At 36.5% G+C, this 18,304-nt stretch overlaps 1 protein-coding gene across 2 annotated transcripts in view; it reads right to left on the bottom strand.

Annotated features, from left to right (window-relative positions):
* Positions 1 to 307: 307 nt before the first annotated feature.
* The window catches only part of LOC145242619 (grpE protein homolog 1, mitochondrial-like), a 29,302-nt gene continuing 11,305 nt past the window's right edge, over positions 308 to 18,304 (bottom strand). For both annotated transcript variants that reach the window (XM_080105733.1, XM_080105732.1), the window contains 2 exons: positions 4,501 to 4,642; positions 308 to 754 (listed from right to left, as the gene is read on the bottom strand). In XM_080105733.1, the coding sequence (XP_079961859.1) occupies positions 326 to 754; positions 4,501 to 4,642 (571 nt within the window). In that variant the 3' untranslated portion in view covers positions 308 to 325. The remainder of the gene's footprint in view (positions 755 to 4,500; positions 4,643 to 18,304) is intronic.

Raw genomic sequence — 18,304 nt, 5'->3', positions numbered from 1 at the left:
TAAGATAAGTGAATATATCCGTGTTATTTTTTTATAAGTTTGTTTCCATACTTATCCATAATTCCATGAGCTACACATTCCACCTTGTTTGAAGTTTATCTCTGTCTACATAAGCAAAATTATTCCAATTAAACTTATTGCATAGGTATTCTGCTTCCTTAAAACACTGTTTTGTACAACTTCCAAACAATCATATTCACCAAAAGATATTCGTAATATGAGGCATGGTAAAAAAAAAAAAAAAAAAAAAAAAAAATTTTTGAAATAAAAGAGAAATTTTTCTTTTTTTAAATAATAATAAAAACAATTATAATTTAAAAAAATTTTATGCAGCTTTAAAGACACCAACCACAGCCGGCCGAACCGTTCGCTGGTGGAGTTTATAACCTAACTTGGTGAGTACTGCCACAGTCCCGGCCTCTTTGCTATCTGTGGGCACCTCGAACATTGCCTCGTGCAAGTAGGGATCAAACTTTTCCCCCTCGGTGGGAATGATCTGTTGAATGCCGTGTTTGTTGAAGACTTTCTGAAGCTGTGATTCCGTCATGGTGAGGCCTTCGAAAAGATTCTTTAAGTGCTCATTTTTGCTGAGCTCTTCCTTTGGGACCGATTCCGTTGCTTTGGTGAGAACATCCGCCACTTCAAGAAGGTCACGACAGAAGCCTTGAATACTGAACAATTTCGCATCGCCGATCTGTTTGTTCATTCGCATCCGAACGTTCTCCGTTTCAGCCAAGGCTAATAAGTACTTGTCCTGAGGGAATAATAAAAAGAATATATATATCAGTTTTCGTGAAAAACTACAAACCAAAGTCTGCAGTCTAATCTATTTTTTTTGTTTGAATCATTACACTTCATAACAATATTCGGTTCTTGTCCAGAATTCCCCCACATTATATATATATATATATATATATATATATATATATATATATATATTTTTTTTTTTGAGTAAAACGATTCATAATATTCATAATTTTGAATTAAAAATCAGTTTCAAAAAGGAAAACAAACAAAATCCACTAGATTGTACAATCGTTTCAGAAACGCTGTTCATTTTATTTAAATTGACAATGAATATCGACAATTATTTGACAAAAGTTTTGTCCTTTAAAAACAAAGTCTCCTCATCAGCAAAAATACGGGAGGGGGAGAAGTTAAAAACATTAAAATAAAATAGAATTTTAGTCGCGTGTAAGGCAGATATTCCTTTTTTATCTCCATTATAAAAACTGTTTTTAATTTGAGTAAATATCTCTTTGCATGCTGTTATATTTTGTCTATATTTTAATGGTGTTTTTATATTTTAATGGTGTTTTTATCAATACTTAAAAATAATTTAATAGTATTTATTTCAATTTTATTTTTAATATTTTGATACAAATTTTCACTGAACATAAAGAATACAATTTTTTCAAAACATTTTCCATATTTTCAAGGTGATAAAAGAAATAAGGCCTTTTCAAAACAAGTCAAAATTCAAGGACTTTTCAAGCTTGTGTGAATCATATTACTTACACACACACAGCATTGCTCGGTTGTAAAATGCACTTAAATATGATATTTTGATTATTTTGATTAATGCAGATTTCGTATTTATTATATTAGACCCAATATATAGTAATGATTTAAAAAGATTAAAGACTTGTTCGTCACTACCGAGAATCAAAATCAAAATGTTTAGCATACGATTTACTTTTTCCTTTGACATAATGCTGAGGTATGAAGACATGTTTGCTACAAGGCTAAAAATTAAACCATGAACCAATAGCTATTACGTTACGCATGCATATTCATGTCAGCGTTCAACTTTCACCTAGCAAATTCCACTTTCTTTATTTTCAGATTTTCGCTGGCTAAAATCCAAATTTAAAGTTTTGCATGGGTTCGAATACCTTATATATTAAGTTTCATGTCTGTAGACCAAAACCTGACAGAGGAATTTGGCAGGCAAAATTTTGAAAATAAATATATGTAGAACCTTTATATGCAAATATTACGCAAGTATAAATCATGTAGAATATCTGCATGAATATAATTACACATAATAGTTAACTAAAGATGATCAGCTCATAAAAACTGAAAAAATAGGGAATTAATTAAAATGAATGTTTAAATGAATATGCAAATTAGTTAGATCTTTTGCAGATGAATGCAATTCCGCAACCAATATATAATAAAGTTGTATTTTCTTTTTAAATAAATAGAAAAAAAAAGATTTTTAATATGAATATCAATCACACAAAAAAAAAAAAAAAAAAAAAAAAAAAAAAAAAATTTATAGGCGTGTGTGTGTGTGTATATATATTATATAATTTCCTGTCAAACAAAAAAAAAATTAGTGAACAAAACAAAGTGCTGGATGAACCCATTTGAAATATTTGTGGGAATTGAGAAAGAAAATACAGGATGACACAAAAAGAATAGTCATGGCCTAAACTTGAATAATTTTTGAAATAATCAATTCTTTTTATTTTTTCAGATATACCAAAAATAATTAATGTTTTAAAAATCTAACAAATTTGCCCTTCAATATGCCATGGACTCCTGAAAGACAAAATAAAAAAAAAAAAAAAAAAAAAAGAAAAATGAAGAAGAAAGACATTTGAGGCATATTATACAGCTCAATTGCAATTCAAAGAATAGTTTAGATGTGAATTTCCTGTTCGTTCAATGATCTACAGATGGGTCAACAAATTCAGAACTCATGAGACTGTGCTACCAACAAACAATCACACTGTGGATGACCAAAATCAGCAAGGATACCACACAACATTGCTGCAGTTAGAGACTGTTGTTCACAGTCCAAGCAAGTCTGTACAAAGTCAGGAGCTTGGAATCAACCGGGAGTCTGAGTAAAATTTTGATCGCAGATCTCTACCTATATCCTTAAATTAAACAAAAGCTTACACCTATGGACATGAGGAAGCAAGTGATCAGATCCCAGTGGTTTACGCTGTGCCAGACTTCTCGACAATGTCTGGTTTTCGAACAAAGCACATTTTCTGCTGTCAGTTCATGTCATACCATCTTCTGGGGTAACACACCCCCTGAATACTGTCTGCAAAGACCATTACACACTCTGAAATGCATTGCCTAGGTCGCCATCTCCAAACATAGCATCATTCTGGTTTGAAGACAACAATGAGTGGCATGTGACAATCAACAAGTGATATGACCAGGTGCTTGGCAAGTTCTGGACAGTACGAAGAAAGGTTATGAGGGTCCTCCAGTTTTTTCAGCAGGATGGTGCCACCCTCACACCTCAAACGAATCACTGACATGGCTACAGCAGCGTTTCCCTAACTGACTGATCAACTGCAGGTGTGACCCAGAATGGTCGCCACATTCACTGGACTCACCCTCCCTCCCTAGATTTTTAAATCTGTGGGGATAACTTAAGGACAGGGTATATGGCAACAATCCCCAGACTATCCTTGACCTGACCTGACCATGACCTTACCCGAAGGCAGCAATCACAGAAACAATAAGAGCGATTTCAAGGGAGGAACGTGGGAGGGTCATCAAGAACTTTGCCTGTCAGATCCAAATGTACCTACAGCACCAAGGAGCTTATTTGGAGCACATTTTTTGAGGACCAGTGAATCAAAGAGTTTTTTGTGATACAGATTTTGGAGATGTCTCTACATAAGCTTCAATTAATATAACTGAAGTTTTGTGCCAATCTAAATAAAATGTTGGAAGTTATTTGATTTTTGGTGATGACCGGTTTGTTTTTGTTGTGTTACTCTGTAATAAATTACACCTTTACCCTCTTTGCCTTACATCTATTTCCAAAGTTAACAGAAAAACACCAAGTGCATACGTTGAATGGGAAGAAACAGGAAAATGGAAATCCTTTGATGAAACAAAAATAATCTAACTCCTCTACCCCAATCATGAACTGCTTGATGTCTTAGCCATTACAGCAAAATCAACATTTTCAGAGGGGAAACCAGCCCCACCCCCCTCCCCCAATAATTGGCAATATTATCCATTTGGCACATCACGCACCAATACCGTAACTTCTTTTCCAGAAAATCTAGAAACTGATGCTCGTTCTAATTTGATTACATTTTTTTATTTACTTTTTTACTTGGTAATCACCACTTATCAAGGCCCAAAAGCCACTCAAGGATAAGGGTTAAGGAATGTAAGGTGGTAGTGTAGTAATTGTTAATGGTGTAGATTGGGTAGAATTTGATTATCTATAGGGACAGCTCAACAAGAACTTGTTTACATTGGATTTGAAGGCTACCATGTTGTATTCAAATGGGAAGCAGACCAGCAGAACAGTGTTCCAAAGGCTGGCAGTTCTGGGAAAGAAGCTTCGTTCATGGAATCTGTATTTAGATTCAGGCAGAATTAGAGAGTGGGGGAAATTGTATATAGCGGTTGTAGATAGTCAAGTGTTTTTTTTTTTATGAAAGTTTTGGCGAGGGGAACCATAGATTGGAGCTCAGTCTCGCACTTGTCATGAAAATAAAGTTTGTTATTTACCTTCATACTTTTCAAATCTTTGTTCAGTTTTTCTTTCTCTTCCAACCACGCTTTCGTATCGATGACGGATTCTCCTTCTTCCTTCGTTTCAGTTTGGTCAGTTTTGTTAGTCTCTGTGGCTGCGGACATCAGGCGGATCGGTCTAGAAAAAAAAAAAAAAGAAAAAAAACAAAACAAAACTTATTCGTGGATCACAATAGTCAGCAACCATTCTTTTTTCAAACATTTAAATATTAATTAGTGATTTACCTGGCGCGGATGGAGAAATATTGCCAGATGAACGATTGAGAAAATTCAGAACATAAGTTTCATTCAATAATAGTATACCTTTCTAGATGTACCCGTTTTCATACATGTGTGCACCAAAAAGTAAAATAACTGTCTTTATTTTTAATGTTCATACAGGTTATGGATGGGTTATTAGTTGTCTAATCCATCCATAGCCTGTATGAACATTAAAAATGAGATCTTTAAACAATGTCCCCATAAAAGGAAATTCCTCCTCGCCAAATGGCCCAACAATAACTTAACCAACATGCACCCAAATTAATACGAAGTCACCTATATACCATACGCACCCTTTAATCTGGACCCACCTACCAATCCTCTTCTAAATTATATCTTAGCTCATTTCTCATTACCTAACCTCCTTACCATATCACAATACAATCATAATACTTGACCTAACACGTAGTATCTGCCCCCCCTCATTTTTGAAAAAAAACATATATAGAGTAGTTTATATTCAAATTGCTCAAACCTTCCTAACCTTTCCATTTCCCCTACCTGACGATGTAAATTAGAACTCCTTTCTTAATCTAAGTTTCAGATTTGCTTACGTATCAAATAATCGCTCTACCCCCCCTCTCAGGTATTGTTATATTTATTATTATTGGCTCGCAAGGAGCTTTCATACAGGTCATCAATGATCTGATTGAAGACAGCTTGTGGTGTTCCCTGGAAACTGAGTGACAACAAGTCTCCCCAGATTTTCCAGTACTCTCTACCTCTTTCAATAACATTTGCAAATAAATTTGCATTATTGCAACAGCTGCTTACCATTGATTTCTTGTTGGCAGCGACCATCGATCTTTACTGGAATTTGAGTGGCAATAAGCCTCCCCCAAGGTCCAAATTCTCTTCGCACTTATACAGTGGAGGTCTGGTTAGTGCTCACCTTGTTGGCCTTTACTTCCTGGAATGTGCACTAACCAGACCTCCACTGTATTGTTATTATTCTTATTAGTAGTAATAGCATTCTTATGTTTAAGATATATATATATATATCTTTTATTTTTTAAATATTTTTTTATTATATATATATGATGGACTCTCCGTCGATTTTCGACGTATGAGACTCCGACAATTGACCTGAAGGTCTAGAACTCAGCGTGTCGACATTCACTTAGACGTATGCGGCACTTTAGTCCTGCTAGAGACTTGCAATGGCGACCGCAGTGGTGACAGACATATAAATGCGAGAATTTAGCTCCACACTGCTCAGTATTATTTTTTGACTTGACTCTCGCTTCTTTTAGTTTCGATGCAAAACGCCGAGAATTCCTTGATTTTTCTGTCACACATTTCTATCCACTTTCTTCTGTCTTTTGCAGTTAGCTCAATGTTGTTATATTCAATATTTAGAACCTGCAAATTAGACTTTATTTTGTCTTTGTAACGCAACCATGGTCGTCCCACGTTTCGACGGCCTCTGTCTAATTGGTCATACAGGAGTTGCTTCGGTATCCTATCATCATCCATATATATATATATACACACACACACACACACACACAAATAATCGTTCATCACCAAAAATAGTAACCTAATTTAAAAAATATTGAATGTAGATTTATAAAAAAAAGATTAAATTGTTTGCATCCAAATTTTATAAAAAATAAACCATGCAAATAAAGTTCTGCAAAATTGAATGGTATTTCACTAAATGTATCCATTTTTGCACTTTAAAACTTAATGATTTGTGATATCTATTAAAGTTTGCTCCTGAAAAGGAATACTAGAATTGTAAATTTCGAAGTTGCCATCACAAATTTCCTTGTTGAAATAAAACAAACTTTTCCATTCAGCTCATCTGTCAAAAGTATATTTCATATATACTTTATTAATGTATTAAGCAATTTAAATTAATTAGAAAACACACACATATATATATAACAATGCATGCATGTGTGCACACACACTACGTTATTAATACTATCAGAAAAGAAACTTCAAAGCTGGTAAAATAAATTAGGTGATGATTATTACTGTATTGAAAAAATAATAAAATAAAGGAAAATTAGTTATTAATAATCCAAGGGAGATGACTCTAGGTTTCTCAGAACAAGTACACAAAATTTGTTTTCTGGAAAATAAAACAGCTAATTTTCACATTGAAATATGACACTAAATACTAAGGCTTTAAAAAAAAATATATTTTGGTGGTATCTTATTTTTCACACGCGCGTGTGTGTGTGTGGCAGTTGTTAAAGCAGAGGTTAACTTTGGTAACATTAAATGTGACCTTTGACTTCATTCTACTACAGACTGGAGGTCATGTTTTAAGGATTTATCATGTACAGGCATTTGATTTGCTCTCCTTTATCAAAGGCTGGAAGGAGGGGGAGAGGCACACTCAAGGATAAAGGTTAAAAAACGATGGGTGGAATGGGAACAAAATTAGAAGGAATTGATTATCCAAGAAGATGGTTCAAAAAGTGTTTGTTTACATTAAACTTGAAGATTATCATGTTGTAGTCGTTTGGGAAGCAGATTCATAGTATCTTGTTCCACAAATGGGATGTTCAAGAAAAGAAACTTTGTTCATGAAAGTTGTTTTTCTTTTTTTTTAAATTAGAAAGAGAAATGTAGATGTACCTATTTACAATGCCTCCCCATGGGACAGAGTTAGACACCAGGGTCGTTTTTTAACGTGGAGAAAAGGTACAAAAATAAAAAATTGTCTCGGTCGTGAAGGACTGATCCTTCACCGAAAGAGAACAAGAAATGGGAGTGCAGCATCTGAAGAACAGATGCTACACTTTGATCTTGTTTATATATTTTATTGCTTTTAAAATTTTGTAAATACAATTAAGTAAAAAAAAAAACAAAAGATTTTCAAACAACAAAATTAGGCACAAGGCCCTACAAGAAATTGGGGAGGGGAAGGGTTCAGGGTCTTTGTGACTAAAGTGATTAAAAAGTAATAAATGTAGACTTTGGAGTCTTACTCTTGACTGGCAACATTTACCAAAATACCTCATTCACTCTATGGATCTTAAACTAACTAATAAATCCCCAGCCTTTAAGAATCAAAACCATATTTACAATTTATAAACAGTTGTCTGTGTGTTTGTGTATGCATTTTTTTTTTTTTTATTAAATTTTGTGTGTGCATGTGTGAAAAAATAAAGTTCAATTTCATTAGAAAAATAAAAAGATTTTGAATTAGGAGAAAGATTGCTCGTGGAGAGGGGAAAACTAATTAAAAGTGTTCATATCAAAAACAAAAAATAAATCCTACTGGGTTGTTAGTGAGACCCCCCTGTACAAATCTAGGTGACTAGACCCCCACTGTTTTCCGGGGAACCGAAAACAAGCAGGGCGATCCCTAATGGGGAATGGGGAGAATATCTTAATGGAAGTGGGAGAAAACAAAGCAACGGGTGGAGGGGGGTTGGAAGGTGACCTCTGCGTAGGGGAGTGACCGGGGATGTTGAAAAAGCAAGGATGTGGCACAAAGGGGATGGGCAGACTCAGAGGTTCTCTAGTACCAAAAAATAAAATCAGGAACAGGATCTCATTTGTACCACCAGTCAAGAGTCTTCTTAAAATGACTTGGCTAGAACCTAAGCGGGATGGGTTCCGAAGGACCCAGCACTGCCCGTGCCATGCTTAAGGAGAAAACACGTATTGAAACTTGGCTCCTCGACGGATGCACAAACTAGTGCTGTGCACCCACCTCTTGTCAAATTCCACTCTAGGCAACCTCCTCCAATCGCATCTGATCTTTACTTTAAGCAAATGTTTAAAGTAAACGATCAGATCCCGATCTGGAACAGATGTCCCTTCGCGGACCAACTTGAGGCGCGTGATCCAAATCACCATGCGCGCTACTGCCAGGATCGCCAGGACAACCATTCTTTCCTCCCTGGGGAACAGCGGCTCCATGTTGTACACAAAATAACCTTCGTCGAGATCGAGCGGACATTCGGCATTGATGCGAGCCGTTACCCCCTCGACGTACTCCAATGAGGGCTGGATCCGGCTGCAACTAAAAAACGCGTGCCCGATCGTTTCAGGCTCGCGTTCGTCACAGCGCGGACAGAAGCCCCTCGTATGTTCTTTATACCGGCAGAGTTCGTCGAGAAGGGGCAGCGCGTTACGGACCAGTTGCCAGGTGAGGGAAAATTCCGAGTTGTTCAGAATCTCCCGTCCCGGCGCCCAACTCCAATGAGAACGGACAACTTTCATCGACCATCCCATCCGCCTACAAAGTGGATCCTTCGCGGTCCCCTCCACTAGCTCCGGATATAGTTTCTTTCTTGGCTGATCGAGGACACTGGTTCCCGGCAAAGCTCTAAGAGCGGTCTGGCATTCGGAGAAGAACTTAGACTCCCCCCTCGGTCTACGACGACCTTCTACCGAGGGGTTGGGTTTGAGATTGGGAAACGAGTTCTCAACCACAGGGACCCAAGGAGCATCTTCTTACAGCGAATGACCCAGGAAAGCAAATCTCTCGGCATTTCTATGACACAAGAGACTGGGCTGACCCAGGCCTCCCTCGCTCGGACTCTGGACACAGACCTCTCTGCAGACATAATGCTTACCATCGTTCCACAATAGTGAATCGAGGCGCCCTTACAAGCGGGTTTCTGCAGGGAGAGGAAGTACAGACAATCGGTAAAGACGTATGTAGCACACGCCTCCGCCCGACCCTTCAAGGACAATTTCCTTCCAATCCAAGTCTTCACCGACGATTTGACCTTGCCATATACTTCCGACCAATTCTTTTCCAGCTGACGTCCCGGTCCAAACCAGACACTGAGAATACGGACCAGTCCATCGGTCCAGCTGAAAATACCTGGAAGCGAGTTTACCCCGGTCCAGGCCCCCAGACTTGCTGCGGTTGAAGATGGCCCCTGTGACTTCTTCGTATCGAGCGAGCGCCTCGACCACCGCTTGAACGTCCGTGTGGCAAGACACGAACACGGTGACGTCATTAGCGAACGCGGAAACCCTGGCTCGTGTGCCTCCAGGGAGGGCTATTCCGCGCAGGACTGGTGTAGCCGCCTCGTCCCTTAACTTGCGAAGGAGGGGTTCCAACGCCAGGACGTACAACAGAGGCGACAGCGGACAACCCTGACGCACCGACCGAGAGACAGCGAATGACTACGACAGCTTACCGTTGATCTGCACCGCTACCGTCGGCCTATCATACAGGACAAAGATCCACTTGCGGAAGTCCGGATTAAATCCGGCGGCCTCTAGCACAGCTCCCAGGAACCGATGGTCAATCCTATCGAATGCCTTGGACTGATCTAAACTGATCAGCGCGGCTTCGGCGTCGTCTTCTGTCCCCTCTATTATCGAGCGTATCAAATGCAAATTGTCTTGAATCGATCTCCTCTTCACAGCATAAGTCTGGTCTGGTTCGATCAAGTCAGTGATGACAACCTGCAAACGATTCGCAAGAATCTTTGCCAAAATCTTTAACTCTGTGTTTAGCAGAGTCAAGGGCCTAAAATCGTCGAAATTTTCCACCCCACCATGCCGTTGACCTTTCCTCAGCAATAAAGGCCAAGTAGAAAATGTAGATGTAAATAGACAAGTTCTTGCTGTGAGTGTTTTACATGAAGTGGATCAGGGACTGGAGTTCACTTGAACGCCTACCATGTACTTCATGATAGTAGCGAGTGGTTAGTAACACTTCTCCTGTGTGACAAAAAGACTAAGGATGAGAATAAATCATCTCCCACTAGATTGCAAAGTTGATTTTGTACTTTGTCAAGACTAGCAAATCTCCCAAATATAAAAGATTTTTATCAATGCTCTTTGAAGTGCTGCTCTAAACAGTTGTGCCGTCTTCATATGAATGATCTCAGAATATAATTTGGAAGCTAATTTATGAAGATCAAGAAGAGGGTTATACAAACTTCTGGATTATTGTTCTAGGAAAGAAACTGCTTATGGAAGTTACATTTGGTTTGGTTTTTGGTATAGAGAGAGAACTTTTAGTTCTCTGCTGTGGTTGTAGCTAGACGAGTTGTTGCTATGAATGTTTTACTCCTATAAAATGGAAAATTCCATGTAAGGTTAGTTAAGCAAGAAGATAAAATTTTCCATTAGAAGTCACATTAGTAATGAGCTACATGTAAAGGAAGTTGAATCATGGGAAAAAGTATGTGGCAAAGACCGTAAATTGGTGTATCGTCTGGATGAATGATCGTGAAATATACTTGGGAAGCAAATTCAGGAAAAGCTCATTGTGGTTTATTCAGCATGTTATGCTTGTTGATATCTGAAGACCAAGTTTGAGAATTGATATCCAATTTTTAAATCTGAAAAATTTGTTAATTTATTGCAATCAAGGTTGGATTTTTTGCTCTTATAAATCCATATTTATTTATTATTTGATCTTCCATTTATAAGACCAAAATATCCAACCTTGATCACTCTTCAGGGCCAGTGGCGCATTAGATAGAGACATTGGTTTGAGGTAAGAATTGTCTGAAGATAGCGGTTTCAATCCTACCCAAAGCCGGTCAGAGGCTTACTTGGCCAAAAACGTGGTGAGACGACAACAACTATGGAAGGCAGTAATTGCTGAGAATGCAGTTAGGAGATTCGAAGTTCCTATCCTGTCGTGGTGACCACCTGACGAAGACCAGAGGAATAGTTGGGTTAAAACATTGCGAAACAACAACTAAGAAAGATGAGGATAATAGTCCGCAATAAAATTAATAATACTCATCTCAATAACGAATTCCAATTAAAATAATATATATACTGAAAAATTGTATTCGCCAATATTTTTTTTAAAAAATGGAGTGTTGTAAAATAATTCCTTCGATTTGTATTATTCGAACTACTGTTCTCATCGCGAGTGTTATCTGGCAATGTTTTGGCTGATATACAATGAAGAAGGTCGAAGGTTATATCTTGTCAAACTCTGGAATAGTCAGAAGTCTTAAGTAATTTGTAATTATATTCTTGTTATGGCTCACAGAGTGTCACAACTGAATTTTACCAACTACTTACATAGTGTCACAAATCCTGCGAACAATCCTGGTATGAATTCTGGAACCTATCCTTATTTTGAGGTGTACAATTTTACTGCTCATAACATATGTTTTATTGTCAATCCTTATCTAATTCAGAAACATTTCTTCAAAGGAAAATAGTAATACTACTATTAGGTTGAGAAGAAAATTCTTGCGGAATTTTTAATTTTGATTTCAAATAAATTTTAATTATGATACCTTTACATTACATAAAGAGCGTTTTTCACTATCTAATCATTTAAATTACAATCGTTTTAAAACAATTATGTCTTTTCAGAACGTCAAATACAAAACGGAAAAAAGCAAATTTGCACAATTTTCTTATTTCAATTCAAGCTAGGTCAGAAAGCTGTTGAAACAGCCCATAATATCAAAGTATTTGGCCCAGGAACCACTACTGAACGCATAGCACAATGGTGATTTAAGAAATTTAATGGCGGTGATGAGTCTTGAAAATGATGAGTGTAGTGGTCGGCCATCGGTTGTTGACAACGATCAATTAAGAGCCTTAATCGAAGCCAATCCACGTACAACTGTTTGAGAACTTACTTCTGAATTAGATATAACGTATACAACAATTTCTAACCACTTGAGAGATTGGAAAGACAAAAAAAAACCCTTATAAATGGGAGTCTCACGACTTGAACGGCAGCCAAAAGAAATGCTGTTTAAAGTGTCATCTTCCATTCCTTTAAGCAACAAGAATGACCCATTTCTTGACTGGGTTGTGACTTGCGACAAAAAGTGGGTTCTTTATGACAACTGGCGATGCTCAGTGGTTAGATGCTCATGAAACTTCCGAAGTCTGAGTTGCAGCAAAAGAAGCTCATGCTAACTGTTTGGTCGTCTGTAACGGATCTCATCCAATAGTTTTTTGAATGCAGTCAAAACCATTATGGTGATGAAGTACTGTCAACAAATTGATGAAATGCATCAGAAACCTTGACAACACCCAGCATTAGTCAACAGAAAAGGCCCAATTATCCTCTATAACAATGTTCGACTGCACGTTGCCAAATCGACCCTGCAGAAGTTGAACAAATTGGGCTACGAAACTGCCTCATCCACCACACTCTCCAGACCTCTCACCTACCAACTACCCCTTTTTCAAGCATCTTGACTACTGTCTGCATGAGAAATGTTTAAAAAACCCAAGCGATATCAAAAACGTCTTCAGCAACTTCGTCGCCACCTGACTGCAAGATTTTTTACATTACTGGCATAAATACACTTGTTTTGCGTTGGCAAAAAGGTGTTGATTCCGATAGTGCTTATTTCGATCCATAAATTTGAGCTGAGATATGTTCCATTGAATTTAAAAGTTAAAAACCTGAAAGAACTTATTGTAAACTTGGTATCATAGATTTGCTTGAGAGAAAGCAAAGTCAGGAGATTAGCTTTTTTATTTTTATTTTTTTATTAAACGCATGGAGTTAAAAAACAAAAAACAAGGAGAACAAAACAGATCATGTATGTCATATGAAAGAGGAGCACAATATTACAGTGAGAGAGGAGGAAAGTGATAGACAGGATCGTGAAGAGAGATGAATGACCTGATTAGTTGAATGTAGGTTGCAGCTAAATAGTTTTTCTCTTCAAATTTCATGAATATTTTATATGCGACGAAAATATATAGGAAAAAAAAAAAAAAAATATATATATATATATATATATATATATATAAAAAGGCACTTATGTAGGTGTGTGAGTTTGTTTCCTATGGACTTCAAAATGGCCCTGACGATTTATTTTAAAATTTCACATACATGGACTTTATGTGGGAGTGTTCTTAAATAGGTTTTGTATAGCAATGCCTCTGATAAGTATCGAAAATCAACAAATGCAAAACTTCGATTTAAGTAGGAACAGTTAGATTTTGACCAAAGTTAACATCCTTAATCAACCTAACCTCACAACTGAATCTGAAATGAAAAGTTTTATCACCACACAAGCAGAAGGGCCCCCACATATAAAATCGGTAATAGGTTCTTTGATAAGACAGAGAGGAGGTTTGAAATAAATGTTTTTATTTAGAGCACAAGTGAACCATGATACTTGACTTTTACATTTCAAACTTAAATTCACGAACAGTAAGTTCTCTACAGCACAATGTAGACTATAATGTATTGTTGTCTACATCTCTGCAGGGAGGCATGTGCGGTTTCCTTCCTGTGCACCACGGTGGGCCCACAACTAGAGCAGACAATCAATTCGATTGAGAGAAAAAAAAAAAAATGGTGATTTCACCAAATTCGATGACAAAAGTATTGCAAGTGTGAAACATTCATTGATTCTCATTCAATCCCGGATAACATTGGGTATTCCTGCTAGTAATTTTACTCAAATTATCCAGGTTGAACCAGCTTCTTCCAAAGGAGGAAGTTTCATAGGAGTATAAAATTCACACGCAGTCCCCAGTCAGGGGGAGATGATGATGATAGGTTTTTTGCAGCTCTTGTAGGAAGATATCGACACCCTACATACAGCACCGATATTCCCAAATGGTCACCTATCTAGTACCGGGTCGGTACAAAAGTAAATTTTTTAAACTAAAAGTTATAAAGACCACGAGTTGCACCATTACGACGAGCACCCTTTTATGTTGCAGTACTTATTTTCTACATTCTCAATGCACTTCTGCCAAAAATTAAATGATGGATCTCTGCTTCCGACGCACATTTATGACAAAGTTTGCTTTCTTAGAGTCTCGTACCATCAATATCTGAAACAGTGATGAAACTTTCAGGTCATGAATGCATAAGTTCGGTCTTCATAATAATGCAATTTGGAATCCTCTCTGACCCTAAAGAATAGTAAACATTAATTTCTTCTAAACCGTTTCGTAAATAGTTGTGTGAATTAGGCAGGCAAAGTGTCTTGTGAATTTCACACTGCTATGAAATACCTTCCAAAGGACACTTCTTTGCCCGTCTAATTCACACAACTATTTTCTCCATTTTCCTCCACTACTTTCTGTGTGAGCAATGCTTTAAAAACCCTATCGATATCAAAAACGTATTCAGCGACTGCATCGCCACCAGACTGCAAGATTTTTTGGTTACTGGCATAAATACACTTTGCGTTGGCAAAAGCGTGTTGATTCTGATGGCACTTATTTCGATCAATATTTTTTTGTTTGAGCAGAGACATGTTTATTTGAATTTAAAAGTTAAAAACCGTTAGAACTTTCTTGCCAACTTAGTATTAGAGATTTGTTTGAGAGAAAGCAAAGCTATGGGATTAACCGAAGGAAGAATTTTCATAGGAGTATAAAATTCACAAGCAGTCCCCAGTCGCATGTATATCCCTGTTAGAGGAGATGACGTTAGGTTTTTGCAGCTCTAGGTGTCGACGTAGAACATTAACTCTATAATAATATCTATGAACTCTACAAGAATTAAAATATCATATTTAAGTGTACTTTGTGACCGGACTTTGCTGGGCATTCGTGCTAGCTTCGATAAATACTTTTACGGTTTTAACAAAAGATCTACAATAATATCAGAGAGCCTCCATCTACACTGAACATCTACAGAATGCCAACATCAATATATTACATATGAGTCCCCTGTGGAATTTCCACAGGTTCCACTAGTATAAATGAATAAATTAGAAAAGGTTGTTTTTCATTCATCACTCTTCTATTACCATCAAAACGATTACTCTTATTTAACTCAAAAAATATATTTATATATTGTAAAGATGAAAGGCCTAAAAACACGTCTTTGCCTGCCTAATTCGAATAAATATTTTCTAAACAATTTATAAGAAATTAATGCTTGGTATTCTTTATTTGTAATTTTATTGTCTTATTTTTTTTCAATATATATGCAATAGTTTTGTTGATATTAACAGTACTTAAAGTGATTTAATAATAAAAATAAAGGATAAATTATTAAACCTTTCGGGAGATATTCACAGAAGGTAATTTAAATTTAACTAGCAAGAAAGATATAAAAGGCATAAGCAAGTGTTCAGAAAGAGACCCCCCCCCCAATTAGAAATGCCATATACAGAAAAAGGGTGAATGACTTCTCCCTCCCATTAGCGAACGATGTCATTTTTTATCATTTTTAAATTCAATGGAAAAATTCTAAGCTCAAAAGGAGCTCAGGCGAATTGATTTCCTCTTTTCAGTTCTGTATTTAAAAGACTACCAAAATGTTAAGATTTATTTCTATGAATAAATGCAAAAGTTTTTATCTTATGTTTACAATTGATTGCTGATGCAATTCTCTATCTATATAAGAGTCAGGTACGTCCAAGGATGGAGTACTGTTGCCACATCTGGGCAGGAGCTGCTAGAAAGGACTTATCCTGCCTTGATAGAGTTCAAAATAAACTTCGTAGTCTTGTGGGGGATGACCTTTTCTCTTCCCTGCAACCTCTTTCTCACAGAAGAGATGTTGTGAGTTTGCTTTATCGTTATTTTCATGACAGGTGCTCGGCTGAGCTCCATTCTATGCCCCCCCCCCTCGCCAAACTTTCACAATAAACACCCGTCTAGCAGAAAACACTATCACTAGCCCCCCCCTCTTTATCTATGCCTAAACCTAAGCGTAGATTCCATGAGCAAAGCTTCTTTCTTAGAATTGCACGCCTATGGAATTGTCTTCCGTTTTTCTGCTTTCCAACTGACTACAATATGGTTGTCTTCAAGTCTAACGTAAACAAGTTTTTGATGAGCCGTTCCATATAAGTTAACAAATTTACCGAATCTCCATTACTAACGGTTACTATATTGTCCAATTTCTACTGTACACTCTTTAACCCTTATCCTCGAGTGACCTCTTGGCCCTGATAAGCGGTGAATTAAACCTCGTAGTAAAAGAAACTATTCACACAAATGCATTCAGCATGTAAAAAAGTTGATAGAACCCCATCTTTCATTAACATCAGGGGGTTGCCAAACTATGGCCCACGGGGCAAATCTGACCCGCAATGTCTATTCATTCGGCCCACTGACGGTACTTGTATTTGCTTGATGAAACGTATGAAACTTTGATAAAATTTCAATTTGAATATTATGTTTAGAATATTATGTCTATCAATGTTTAGAACTAGGAGATGTTCATGCTTGCAGAGATCTCCTGATTGCTTTATTCTTTAAATTAGGCATCTCATTTCTCCCAGCAAGTATTGAATAGAAGGATTATGCGGTCCGCATCTGTCAATCTTTCAGTTATCCGACCTGTAGTAAAAAATGTTTGGTGACCACTGATTAACGCCATGATCCGCATCAACTCTAATTCACAACTTCGATGTTTTCTCTTAGCTGTCAAACACTCGACCGATACAACATGGCTTCCAAGGTTGGACAGAGAGAGAGGACACAGTGCTGCACAGATCAATTCTTTTTACAGTTCAAACAAATGTGCTGACACTTGTCAGTAGTTTCTTCTACAACATTTAATTCTGCCTTTATATTTTAAAAACTACAGGCTTCAAATATTTAAAATAGTGAAATTTGTGAAGTGATTGCAAGCTGGCAAAGTCAGCCAGTATATGTATATACTATTGAAACTTTGTCTCCTTGCACACTGGCTAACATCAAAGGATTGATGTCATCAATTCAAACAAGTTGAATTTATGACATAAATGCGGAAGTAACAAAAAAGACATCCATTAAAACAGAAAATAAACTAAAATATAGTCAGGTTTATTATTATTATTTCTAATTAGTTTTAGTTATCTTGCATTTTATTTTTTTCAATAAATATTCAATTAATAGAAAATTAAAAAATAATTCAATACATAGTTATGAAACTTACATATCGGAAATATTTTCCAAATATTTATGAAAACCTTTTCAGAATGTATAAATATTTACTTACTTAACTTTGATGAACTTATGGGAGTCGGTTTGTCAAAATGATTATAATTTTAAATTTTAAATTAGTTTCCTATCATAATAATATAACAGCTGAAAGGCTTTAAAATCACTTAAAAAAACAAAACAAAACAAAAAAAAAAAACAAAAAAGAAAACATTTTAATCATTATTAATGAAAATAGACAGCATGTATCAACAGCCAGAATTGTTGAATTATGAAAATGATTTTGAAGTCTTTAAACCGTCAACTACTAATTAAATTCTCAAAGAAATCTGAAAGTCAAAATATCAGGTTTGTATCATTTGTACATCTAAAAATCCAAGGCCCCTCCTTCCCTCCATCCATTTTATCAAAGAACATGCAAACAAAACTAAAACATTGGTTCCTATTTTTTAAATGATGAAATTAAAGAAAAAAAGGAAGATGATGAAATAGTAGCATTTTGTTTCCTATAAATGAAATGTAGGTGGATGGAAGGGGGCGCCTTTTATGGGTTGGTTCTTTAAAGAGGTGTGAAAAAAATTTACAGCTGGGGGTGTTAGGTCTATTATAGTTTAATGGGGTTAGTACATGGCAATACTTATACTTTAGGGGAATTCTTTGAAAAACGAAGTTTGGCACCATTTCAAAACAACTGCGTCTTGTTTACCTGCTGACTGGTGCATAATGGTCGATTATTTCAGGGGAA

Source organism: Euprymna scolopes, chromosome 21, assembly GCF_053919585.1.
Source record: "Euprymna scolopes isolate OS-2025 chromosome 21, ASM5391958v1, whole genome shotgun sequence".
Taxonomy (NCBI): domain Eukaryota; kingdom Metazoa; phylum Mollusca; class Cephalopoda; order Sepiida; family Sepiolidae; genus Euprymna; species Euprymna scolopes.
Note: the sequence above shows the minus strand (reverse complement) of the source record. Positions and strands in the feature narration are given on the sequence as shown.